The sequence below is a fragment of the Pyrus communis genome, chromosome 16 (genome assembly GCF_963583255.1).
Source record: "Pyrus communis chromosome 16, drPyrComm1.1, whole genome shotgun sequence".
Lineage (NCBI taxonomy): Eukaryota > Viridiplantae > Streptophyta > Magnoliopsida > Rosales > Rosaceae > Pyrus > Pyrus communis.
This window is the reverse complement of record NC_084818.1, coordinates 6,439,274-6,452,213: the sequence shown is the minus strand read 5'-3', so window position 1 is coordinate 6,452,213 and position 12,940 is coordinate 6,439,274. Positions and strand designations below refer to the sequence as shown.

At 38.0% G+C, this 12,940-nt stretch overlaps 2 protein-coding genes across 2 annotated transcripts; both read left to right on the top strand.

The window, feature by feature from the left end:
• The first annotated feature begins 912 nt into the window (after positions 1-912).
• Positions 913-2,844, top strand: LOC137720077 (heat shock cognate 70 kDa protein-like). The gene is made up of 2 exons (XM_068459086.1): positions 913-1,146; positions 1,436-2,844. Exons 1-2 carry the CDS (start codon positions 927-929, stop codon positions 2,794-2,796), a joined length of 1,581 nt encoding a protein of 526 aa, XP_068315187.1. The 5' UTR covers positions 913-926; the 3' UTR covers positions 2,797-2,844.
• Positions 2,845-7,881: 5,037 nt separating this feature from the next.
• LOC137720076 (heat shock cognate 70 kDa protein-like) lies at positions 7,882-10,051 on the top strand. The gene is made up of 2 exons (XM_068459085.1): positions 7,882-8,264; positions 8,566-10,051. The coding sequence occupies exons 1-2, from the start codon at positions 8,054-8,056 to the stop codon at positions 9,939-9,941; spliced, it is 1,587 nt and encodes a 528-aa protein (XP_068315186.1). The 5' UTR covers positions 7,882-8,053; the 3' UTR covers positions 9,942-10,051.
• The last annotated feature ends 2,889 nt before the right edge of the window (positions 10,052-12,940 follow it).

Here is a 12,940-nt window from a genome sequence, read left to right as displayed (position 1 = left end):
GGTCTGTGCCAGATTTCAACGTGTTATTCCATTTCCAAAAGTAGAATCCCACCTATCTAACTAGCCATCTTCCACTCCGTACGGATGTCACTATGTGCATCTAATTTGCATTTTTTTTCTTTCTGTTTAATAGTATTGGTGTCCTTTGTATGTTGGGCATTTTCTTTTCTCTTTTTCTTGTACCACTAGACTAGCCAAAGTCACTCTCCCTATTACTCTCTCTCTGCAACAGTTTTTCTCCTTTATGCTTGCTGTACATTAATTGTTTTTTTAATTGGAACTTAATGAAGAAGATTGCAACTTACTGTACATTGCCTTTTGACTTTGGAACTTAATGAACCGAAAGTGTCCAAAAGAAAAACAATAATGAACCAAAAAGTTGTTGGATAACAACACTGATATTGTCTTCAACTTTACCACTTGACCAATTCGTCAGATGTGAGGTTTTACCACAAAAAACCTTAGTAGTAGTTAGAGTGAGTTAATCATATTTAAACCCCTTGGTTTCCTTTCCCACCACCGATGTGAGAGCTCAGACTTGTTTTCTTGCCGGTGGTGACAAGTTCATTGGCTTCTGATACCATGTTGGAATTTTTTGATCGGCAGGCCCGCTCCACTCTAATGACATTGATATTATTCCCAACTTTACCACGTGCCAAATCTGTCAAGTGCGAGATTTTACTGCAAAAAACCTCAATATTAGTTAAAGTGGGATAATCATATTTAAACTCCTTCGTTTCCTTTCCCACGACCGATGTGGGACTTTAACAAAAGTGTCCAAAAGAAAAAGAGAAACGAACCAAAAGTGTCCTATGTTCCCCATAATACTTCTACTTTCAAGCACAAATATTCTCTTGATCTTCTTTCTCTGCTACCATTCAATTCTCTTCTTTAGTACTATTCTTCTTCCAGTTTCTTAGCTTCGAATGGCGGGAAAAGACACAGCCGCAGGTCATGCAATCGGGATCGACCTGGGGACAACCTACTCGTGTGTGGCCGTGTGGCAGTATGATCATGTAGAAATTATAGTGAACGATCAGGGTTACAGGACAACTCCATCTCACGTTGCCTTCACTGATGGCGAAATACTGGTTGGTGATGCTGCATTTAACCAGCTCATCAGAAACCCTTCCAACTCCATCTTTGGTAAGGTTCTTCCCACTTCTTTTCCAAATTGGTAATCAGCTTTTCTCGATCGTTAATGACACATATTGCGTTGTTCTAATAAAAGAGGCTAAGATGTTTGTCTTAATTTTGTTATGGTGATCTTAATGGGATGCTTAAGAAGTCATAGTCGGACTACAGTGATAGTATTAATGTTTGCACCAGTTTTCTGATTCAAATTATTGTTATTCTATACAAATTTGTTCACAAAGTTCTTTTTAATTATTTTACTTTGTTAGATTTGTTTTCTAATTGTGGCACCAATTTTTAGATGCAAAGCGATTAATTGGTAGAAGATATAGTGACGCATGTGTTCAAGATGATATTAAGTCGTGGCCTTTCAAGGTCATTGAAGGTCCTCATGATAAGCCTACGATTGTGGTCACTCACAAGGGCCAAGAGAAGCAGTTTGCTGCAGAAGAAATCTCATCAATGGTTTTGGGAAAGATGCGAGAGATTGCTGAGGCCTTCCTTGCCTCAACTGTTAAGAGTGCGGTCGTCACAGTCCCTGCTTACTTCAGTGACTCACAGCGTCAGGCTACAAAAAATGCAGCTATCAGTGCCGGCCTAAAGGTGCTGCGTGTCATCAATGAACCAACTGCTGCAGCCATTGCTTATGGCCTTGACAAGAAGGCTGGCTGGTACAGCAAGAGAAATGTTATGATGTTTGATTTTGGCGGCGGTACTTTAGATGTGTCGCTAGTTACCATTAGTTGCGGCGTGTTTGATGTGAAAGCCACTGCTGGGGATACTCACCTTGGAGGTGAAGACCTAGATAACAGAATGGTGAATTACTGTGTGGAGCAATTCAAGAGGAAGGATAACTTAGACGTGACTGGAAACTCCAAAGCACTTAGGAGGTTAAAAAATAGTTGTGAGAAAGCAAAGAGGAGACTTTCATTTACGTCTTCAACCGACATTGAAATTGACTGTTTGCATGAGGGTAATGATTTTTATACAACTATAACTCGGGCCAAATTTGAAGAACTCAATAGGGATTTCTTTATCAAGTGTATGGAGCCGGTGAACAAGTGCTTGGAGGATTCTAAATTGGACGTCAGCAGCATCCACGATGTTGTTCTTGTTGGTGGCTCTTCAAGAATTCCTAAGGTACAAGAACTCTTAAGAAATGTCTTCAAGGGTAAGGAGCTGTGCAAAGGCATTAATCCGGATGAGGCAGTGGCTTACGGTGCTGCTGTTCAGGCTGCAGTCCTGATCAATGGGAAGGGAAATGAAAAGCTTCAAGACCTCACTTTGTTGGATGTCACACCGCTATCACTCGGGGTGGAGACTGGGCGTGAACGGGACATGACTGTTGTGATACCAAGAAACACTAAAATGCCCGTCAAGAGGAATTATACTGTTACCACTCGGCATGACAACCAAGCAGTTGTTAGATTTGCGGTTTATGAGGGCGAGAGTACAACAACAGTGAATAATTACTTTCTGGGTGATTTTAGGCTCAAAGACATTCCTCCAGCTCCGAGGGGTGTTCCTAAATTCAATATCGTCTTTGATATTGATTCCAATGGGATTCTGAACGTATCTGCTGAGGACATGTTGACTGGCCAGAAGAAGGGGATAACTCTCACCAATGACACAACTTGTGAGGGAATTGAAAGAATAATGTAAGAATCTTATGTCATGCTACAGACTGACACAGAATTTGTTTTACTTATGTGTGCCTACTGTGTAATTTGTATTGATAAATTGGTTCTAATATTTCTACTATTATGTTAATTTTGAATTAGTGCTTTCACATGTGTACCCTTTATTTATATACCTATAACAATTAGGGTTTTAATCTTCCAAAATAAAAAATGGGAAAATTAGAATGTCTTACATCTTTTCTATAGTTTTTAGATTAAACATTCATCTCTTTTAAAGATTAATTGATTAAGGTGTTTTGATCAATTGCCACCTCAATAATTTTTTATTTATTTTATTTTCATGTCATTAATTTAAATGCATTTACATAGAGGCATCATGTAGCTTAGCAACTAATTGCCTATAATATAGAAATTTAATTTCGTCAATCCCCTTCCACGCATTAAATGACATTTTTTTTAATAAAATAAAATAAAAAATTAATTAACTAATTCCTCATTACCTTATTATCAGTATTTAAAAAAAAAAAAGTAAAATTCTCTTTCTATTAAAAATGTCTCAATAAAAAGTCTTCAATACATATATTTTCACAAATAGATATATAAAAAAATATACTTAAAACTTATGGTACATTTGAAAACAAAAGTATCGACTTTTGGTACGTTTAGATTTCAAATGTACCGAGAAACCAAATGTATCAAAATTTCAAATGTACCATAAAACCAAATGTACCCATTGTTATGTAATCTTTTTGGTAGGTTTGGATTATAAATGTACAGAGAAACCAAATGTACCAAAATTTCAAATATACCATAAAACCAAATGTGCCCATTGTCAAGTAACCCTTTTGGTACGTTTAGATTCCAAATGTACCAAAATAACAAATGAACAAAAAATCACAAATGTACCACAAAACCAAATGTCTCTATCAGATAACCCTTTTGGTACATTTACATTCCAAATGAACCGAGAAATACAAAAAATCAAATCCATTATAAAACTAAATATGTCCATATTATAGGTAACTAGACGTAGCTATATAATCAAACAAATCTTTATTATGTGTTGGGTCTTCTAAATAATAAAATCTGACAATTTTTTTTTATAAATATTCTACTATATTCACAAAAAAAAAAAAGTAAAATTCTAACAAACAATAAAAAAAATGCATAGAGATGGATAATAAATGCATAAATATAGGGATAAGAGGAAAAGAAAGAAAGAAATGTCCAGGAAAAGTCGTGAAAAACTAAAATTCTAAACAAAATTGAACTTATGTGAAAAATTGAAATTAATAACCAAAATTTTAAGAAAATGTTTGATCAAATTTTCAAAAGAAGTGTATGTTTAGTCTAAAAAATTAAAAAATAAGGCGCCTATATCAAAACGCCCCATAAAAAATTAATGTTAGGGTTTTTGAAACAATGACCTAATCCTTCATCTAACAAACGATGCACAAAACCAGTACAATTATTTACACTCTAATAGAGATGCATCCTATCAGGGATGGAACCAGGATCTAAAAACGGGAGGGCCGAAAGCATGAATCTTATAAGTAAAACATACAAATTTCAAGAAATATGTAAACTTTTGGAAAAGTGGTGGGGCGCCATGGCCACTGCAGGCTCAACATCAGTCCACCCTACATCCTATCAATATATTGTTGTGCTTTGGCCGGTCAGTGTGAAACCAAATTCAAATTATCTCACCAAAATACAAACCCACAGTTGAACAGTTTAAAAACAAGAAATAAAGACACCGAGACAATTACGAGGTTTGGCAAAATCCTGCCTACGTCCCTGGAGAGACATTGGTCTTCACTATAAGAATAACTAGTACAAAATACACTTGAGTTAAATCGACATAACCCAAACCCCAATCCCTTGTACACTCACAGAATTTTCCCAAGAGCCTCACTCTACTCCAAGAGTTTCTCACTTTCACTCTCTATTTTCTCTCCTTTGTGTACTCCTCCTGTTGCACACACAATGCATAACTATTTCCTTCACTTATAGTCATGCACCAACAATTATGCCAACAACCAAGACCAATAAAATCTTAAGTTCACATGGTATATTCAACACCCTATTCTATACCTAGCCTATAGAGTACCACTTTTTCTCCATTTTCCATTTAATGCATAGAAAATAAAACATGCTCAATTGCATGCAAGCAAAAACAAAGTCAAGACTTGCTTGCTTCCAACTTTTCTTGTGGCAGTCACCATGTCTTCTCTTGAAACAAGACTTCCATGCCACAGCCGAAAGCCAAACATAAAGTCACAAAATGACTGCTGCCATTTCCTTGTAGCATTCAGAAAGTTACACTATCAAAATTGTTGCCAACTCATAATTATATGAGCCAAACACAACATATATGTCAGATTCACTTGTATATATGAATGTGTGTTGACAAGTGTATCGATTTTATATATTCAAAGACAACAAAAAATTAACATTTTACCAAAATTTATACAACCAACATGTTTTGGGACCTAGATGAAGCCAATATGTGATTCATATTCCTATCTCCACTCGGTTTGTCAAGGGACAAGTTAGTCCTTTCCTATAGTGTGGCATTAGGACCAGTGCTCTAAAAATCGGCCTAAGTGGCGCCTAGGCTCTTGGCGGTGGAGTCTCGATCCGATTTGGGCTAAATCGTTCAAGTAAGGCAGGAAGGATTTAGGCAGCCGCCTAGGCGTCTCTAGGCACTCAAGGCGGTGCTAGGCGGCGGTCGATGCAACTGATTCTCTCTGCAAATCTCCCCTCGCATCCGCACGATCCACCACCCATAACCCAAATCTTCAAACCTACGCTCTTGCACCTAACATCAATCGATGAACCCAAGTAGATTGAGAATATACAAGGATGAACAATACACATAATCCGTCTGTTGGGTTTTACTACAGATAGAGAAGGGGATCTGTTGAAGAGAAGAGGTTGGGTTTTGTTGCAGAGAGAGAAGGGGTTATGTTGAAGAGAAGAGATAGAGAGAAAGGAAAGAGAGAGAGAAAGAAGAAAGAGAGAGAGAGAGAGAGAGAGAGAGAGTTGAAAGAAAAACTGAAAAGGGGAGGAAAAGAAGGACCTGGCTTCTCTGCCCTCCCAGTTCTCATACACTCCTATCCCCTCATATTTTGTGCGGTCACGGTTAAACCACGTTAACATTTTATATTAATTTTTTTTATAAAGATAATAAGACAAAAAGAAATAGTGATATAAAATGTTGACGGGGCTTAACCGTGACCGTACAAATAGAAGGGGATGGGAGTGTATGGGAACTGGGAGGGCAAATAAGCTTGAAAGGCAGAAATGCAGCCTAGAGCCTCTAAATGGGCAATGGAAAAGTTGTCGGTTTAATTCAAAAAATGGGCATTGGAGAAGCTGTCGGTTTAATTGAAAAAATGGGCATTGGAGAAACCGAGAAAGGCAGTGGAAAAACTGTCGGTTTAATTGAAAAAATGGGCTTTTCTTTCAAGTTCGGTCCATTTTGTGGCCCACTATTTTGTTCAAAGAAAAAACAAACTAGGCCCACTATTCTTTGTATAAAATTAAAAAAAAAAAAGTCCTAAAATTATACACATATACTCATATTTTATAATATATAGTGTAAATTTATGTAAATCCGCCTAGGCGCTAGGCACTAGCCTGCCGCCCGACTAGCGCCTAGTGTTTTTTAGAACATTGATTAGGACCATGCTGGACGTCAATTTGATATTATAAGCCCCTTACATTTTTTTTTTCCTTTTTAAAACTTCCTTTTATTTGCTCTTCATTGTAAGTGGTGGATTGCCTAGTGGATATGACTCCTTTTCAACTCACTACTTTCTAGATGCAAGCTATCAAATTCCGAAGACATTTCTGATATAGTTTAGAGTAATAGCATCGCTTGTAATAAATAAATAAATAAATTGAAAAAAAAAACCTATTTGTTCTTCATTATCTTTTCCCTTTCATTTAGTGTCATGAAATTCCGAAGACACGTATATGGTTTGTGGTGAAATATGTACAACTAATAATTTTGTATATAAAATTCATTTTCTTAGTGTGGGAAGGGAGAATTGAACTTACATGTTGCGTGCGTGAGTAAAAGCTCTAAACCATACATGCCCCTTGCAAGTATTATTTATTTTTTTAACTCTGTTGATGCTGCAGTTTTATCGATTTTTAGAATGTGAGACGGCCGGTAGCTTAATTTGAGTGAAGTTGTGTAATTAAAGGAGTTGCAATTGATAAGTTTAACCGTAGAAATTTGTTCTTTTTGTTTTCTCGGTTTCACGCTTTGGCATGGATGAACCTTTATCAAACAATTAACCAAAACTATCAGTTGTTCTTCTTTGAGTTTTAGCGCTGAGAATGCTGAGAATGTCAGGAGAAGAAGAAGAATTCTCCCAATTTTCCAAATCTGCCTTAAAAAGTCATCGAAATAGAAGAATTCTCGGAGGAGTACATTACTTAGCTACTGAGATATGTGCTAGCTTTCTATCTGCCACCTTAGGTAGCATCTGATGTGGACAGCCACATCATTTTAAAATTTTGCAAAACCCAAGGAAAGGAAGAAGAATGACTCCTCGTATACCATAATCATTATTTAATTAACTAGTTTTTTTTAATTATTAGTTTATTGAATAATGAACTAAATTTAAAAATATGATTAATTCAAATGATGTGGGTGTCCACATCAAATGCCACCTAAAGTGGTATGAAAATGTGCTACAAAAACATGGTATGAATAATATTACTCAAATAAAAAAGAAGGTAAAGTTAAAAGGTAGTAAAGGTAGGATTTGGATCCTCTCCTAAGCCCAAGGAGAGGATCCTCCTGACCAAGGACTGTGGGCCGTTAGATTTTTATCCAACGGCTACAAACAGGACTCCTTTTAAAGTTATAATAATTATAACCGTTAGATGAAAATCTAACGGTTCACAATTCTTGATCAGGAGGATCCACTCCTTGGACTCAGGAGAGGATCCAAATCCGTAAAGGTAAAGGTATAAAGCAGTCCTTATCATTTATGCTTTTTTGTTTTTTTGGTAATCGTTATCTAAAATAAATTTTGGAGACTTATTGCATTCCAACGTTTTTTGCACAAAACTTTAGAAAAGCAAAAGATAAATGATTCTTTGTTCCCAAGTTAGATCTAACTTATGAAAGTCACCACTCTGAACTCTTTCTCTTCCCCACTTAACTAGCCAGACTCACTCTCCCCCCTCCCTCCCTATTACTCTCACTGAAAACAATTTTCTTCTCTGCTCTTCTTCTTTATCGTGTTCCCGTGCAGAGAATGGCAGGAAAAGAAGGCCACGCAATCGGGATTGATCTGGGGACAACGTACTCGTGTGTCGCAGTGTGGGAGCACGAACGTGTGGAAATCATAGTGAATGATCAGGGTAACAGAACCACTCCATCTTGTGTTGCCTTCACTGAGACTGAGCGATTTGTTGGTGATTCAGCCATCAACCAAATCATCAGGAACCCCACCAACTCCATTTTTGGTTAGCTCCTCGTTTATCTGCTATTAATTTAACAGTAATTAATTTCGGATAGGTTCATGTAAAATGCTTATATGCTTATTTCTTATGGTCATGCTAATAATAGGATTTTTTTTTTTAATACAATAAAAAGCAGTAAGTATGAACATTATGAAGTTGAATTATAACCATCGCTGCAGTGTATTTTGTCGTTAAGATGAGTTATTCATTAAATATTCGAATTACTCATCTTACTGACCAACATAGAAATTGTTCTTTCTTTCTAGGATTTTTTTTTTTTTTTAAATTAATCATTTATTTGCAGATGCAAAGAGGTTAATTGGCAGGAGATTCAGTGATGCCACTGTTCAAAGTGATTTGAAGCTCTGGCCCTTTAAAGTTACTGAAGGTCCTGGCGGTAAGCCCTTGATTGTGGTTACCCACGAGGGACAAGAGAAACATTTTGCTGCCGAAGAAATTTCAGCCATGGTTCTATCGAAAATGCGGGAGATTGCTGAGGCCTACCTCAACTCCACTGTGAAGAATGCAGTTGTCACTGTCCCTGCTTACTTCAATGATTCACAGCGTCAGGCTACAAAAAATGCTGGCAACACTGCAGGCCTAAATGTGATGCGTATCATCAACGAACCAACTGCTGCGGCAATTGCTTATGGCATTGACAGGAAGGCTGGTTGGTATTGCAAGAGAAATGTGATGATATTTGATTTAGGTGGTGGTACTTTAGATGTTTCACTACTTACCATAGGTGATGGTGTGTTTGAAGTGAAGGCCACGGCTGGAGACACTCACCTTGGAGGAGAAGACTTCGATAACAAAATGGTGGACTTTTGTGTTGAGCAATTCAAGAAGAAGCATAATGTGGACGTGAGTGGAAACTCTAAAGCACTAAGGAGGTTAAGAGACGCATGTGAGAAAGCAAAGAGGAGGCTTTCATTTACTTCAGCCACTGACATTGAAATTGACTGTTTGTATGAGGGTACTGATTTCTATACTACTATTACCCGTGCAAAATTTGAGCAACTGAATGTGGATTTCTTTAACAAGTGTCTGGAGCCAGTCGAGAAGTGTTTGAAGGATTCCAATATGGAAGTAAGCAGTGTCCATGACGTTGTTCTTGCCGGTGGATCTTCTAGAATTCCCAAAGTGCAGCAACTATTGCAGGATGTGTTCAAGGGGAAGCAGTTGTGCAAGAGTATCAATCCGGATGAGGCAATTGCGTATGGTGCCGCTGTTCAAGCTGCAGTCTTGAGTGGGAATGGAAATGAGAAGCTTCAAGACTTCACTCTCTTGGATGTCATGCCTCTGTCACTTGGGGTTGAGACATTGGAAGACTATTGTGAGACATTCATGACTGTTGTGATTCCAAGAAACAGCAGGATTCCCATCAAGAGGAACACAACTTTAGTTACTCGCTATGACAATCAAGTGACGATCAAGTTCCCCATTTATGAGGGTGAGAACACAAACACCAAAAATAATAATTTTCTGGGTCAATTTAAGCTAGAGGGTATTCCTCCAGCTCCAAGGGGCGCTGCAAAATTCGATGTTTGGTTCAGTATTGATGCCAACGGTATTCTAAGTGTCTCTGCTGAGGATATGTCTACAGGCCAGAGGAAAGGGATTACAATCATGAGTTACAAAGACATAAGGAACTTTGAAGGAATTGAGGCAGTGAACTAATTAAGAAGCCTAGTCCTAGAACTGAATTAGGACATATATTATAAAATCAGCTTTACGTTTTAATTTTTGGAGGAGTTGTTTATCTTTATTGGAATATAAATGTTGGACAAAGCTTCAGTAGAAAACATGGAGTTGGTACTCAGGAGAAACATGCATGAACTAGTGAACTTTGGGCCCATTTGATATCTTTATGCGAATCTTTGGGCCCCTTTGATATCTTTACGGAAACTTGTTCACATTCTACATAAGAAAACATGCAATGCAAACGATTACATAACATAAAGGATCATCACTGGATCCTCTTTATGGGGATCCAAAGATCAATAAATTATGTCCGTTTATCATACATCGTGCGGTTAAAAATCATTTTAAATTTACAATTTAAAATTAAATATAAATAGTACCTAACGAAAATTGACTGCACGATGTGCAATGAACATGCATGATTGATTGATCATCTGGATCCCCACAAAGAGGATCCGGATGGGATCCTTTTCCACATAAATACAGCTGCAAATAGTGTTATGAATTTTCACCATTTCACTGACCAAATTGGAGTTGTTCTCCCATGGGCGGACTATTGAATGGACCGAGGCTACATCCTGTCTTGTCGAGAATGAATCATAAATTGATGGGAAGATGGACCTTACATATGCTTGAAAAAAGTTTGGTTACTTTTCATATTACCAAGTGGTTTTATGGTAAAACCCAACTTTTTCACGTCTCACCCCGGTGCAACATACAGTTTCCGTCTGGGACGCCTGAAGGCTCACTTCCACTTCCCGAGCAAATGCCCCACCAACAAACTCCAATGTTCTCCACCACCAAACCACCCCTTTCGGAACACCATTTGACCAAAAGAAAGGGATTACAATTAGAAGAACTTTAGGATTGACAAGATGAGGTAAGAAATGATAATTTGCGGCATACATTACTGTGGATGCAAATTTTCGTCGTTTTCTTCTTAGACGAAAATGCATCTGCAAAATGATAATACCTAAGATTAAGACCAAAAGTCTCACGCACCCACGATGAATGGGGGGCCTTTGGCCGAAGAATCTCCGATGTCAAAGTTAGAATTTAAAAGAAAATGTGTTTGAGAATTTTTGGGAGAGAATGAACCAAGGATTTTAGTGGAGATATGGGGCTATATATAGGGATGTGGCCGGCCCTATTTGGAGAAATAGGAACCGGCCACTTATGGTGGTAATTGGAATTAATTGGCAATTAATCAATTAATTTGCTAATTAATTTCAATTTGAAAAGAATAATTGAGAGTTAACTTGTGGGGAGAATTTGATGAGGATTGATGATAGGGTTTTGAATAAATACCATTTTGATCACCTTTGACCTTGATTGAGCCGTTATTGTTCGTTGCCTGCGCGTGGAAATTTGAGTATGCATCAAGGGTAATTTTGTCCTTTTAATCCAAAAATCCACATGTCACCTTCATAATTTTCTTAATTATTTTTTGCTCCACAATTATGAAATCAATTTGATACTCTACATGTTTAGCAGCGAGTTCGGATGGTTTTGTTTAGGCCAGGTGAGCCGGAGCCTCCAACGCGCTAACCCTAGTTGTGTTGCTTTGGGCTTATCGAAAAATTAGGGGAAGCAAACAGTTTATTGTAGAAAAAGGTATGTAGGCTAAAAATTATATTTGTTATTGATACATGAATGTGGAAAAATGGAAGAGAATGCTTATGGAAGAGAATGCAAATGGAAGAGAATGCTTAATTTTTTCTCATTGTGTTTCTCTACAAGATTACAAGGATATATATACATGATACAAGTGTGTAGGTAGGACAAGGTAGCCGTCCTAGTGTGTAGGTAGGACGGCTGTAGAGGACAAGGTAGCCGTCCTAGTGTGTAGGTAGGATAAGGTAGGACGGCTGTAGGACGGCTTGACGGCTGTAGGACGGCTGTAGGACGGCTTGACGGCTGTAGAACGACTAGTGTGTAGGTAGGACAAGGTAGGACGGCTGTAGGACGGCTTGACGGCTGTAGGACGGCTTATTCTTCCAATAATAATATTATATACAATTACACAAGGACTCCAACCATATTCCTTATTTGTCTAACACTCCCCCTCAAGTTGGAGAGTGGATGTCAAGAACTCCCAGCTTGCGTAACATACCCGAAAACTTTTCTTTCCCAAGAGGTTTGGTAAACAAGTCTGCCAACTGTTGTGCCGTACCCACATGCTTGGTCTCTATTGTGCCATCTACAATCTTATCTCGTATAAAGTGACAATCCATCTCAATGTGACGAGTTCGTTCATGAAAAACAGGATTGGCAGCTATATGTAACGCTGCTTGATTATCACAAAATAAAATGGAAGGACCATCCAAAGGAATGTTCAAATCCTTCAACAAAAAACGAAGCCAAACTATCTCGCAACAAGCACCTGCCATGGCCCTATATTCTGCCTCTGCTGAAGAGAGCGAAACGGTTTTCTGTCGTTTCGTCCGCCAAGAAATCAAAGAACCGCCCAAGAATACACAATACCCAGTAGTCGAACGGCGAGTGATAGGGCAACCTGCCCAATCAGAATCACAAAACGCAGTTAACTTGGTCTGGTTGTCAGAACGAAATAATAAACCTTGACCTGGAGTAGCCTTCAAATAACGAACAATACGAAGCGCAGCATCCATATGAGATATCCTTGGCTCGTGCATAAAACGGCTTAGAACATGCACAGAATAGGTGATATCCGGCCGAGTGATAGTGAGATATATTAACCGACCTACTAATCGTCGATACTTTTCAGGATCCTTGAGAAGTTCTCCTTTATCAGATAATTTTGTGTCATCCATAGGAAAAGCAATGGGTCGTGCTCCCAAAAAACCATAGTCCTTGAGAATCTCTAATGCATACTTGCGTTGAAAAATATAAATCCCTTGTTTGGAACGAGAAACCTCAATACCCAAAAAATATTTTAAATCACCAAGGTCTTTTATCCGAAAATGATCACGGAGAAAAGACTTCAGAGAATTAAT

Coding starts and splice junctions, on each gene's coding strand:
- LOC137720077 (XM_068459086.1), top strand. CDS start 927: ATGGCGGGAAAAGACACAGCCGCAGGTCATGCAATCGGGATCGACCTG. Junction 1,147..1,435: donor CCCTTCCAACTCCATCTTTG/GTAAGGTTCTTC, acceptor ACCAATTTTTAG/ATGCAAAGCGATTAATTGGT.
- LOC137720076 (XM_068459085.1), top strand. CDS start 8,054: ATGGCAGGAAAAGAAGGCCACGCAATCGGGATTGATCTGGGGACAACG. Junction 8,265..8,565: donor CCCCACCAACTCCATTTTTG/GTTAGCTCCTCG, acceptor ATTTATTTGCAG/ATGCAAAGAGGTTAATTGGC.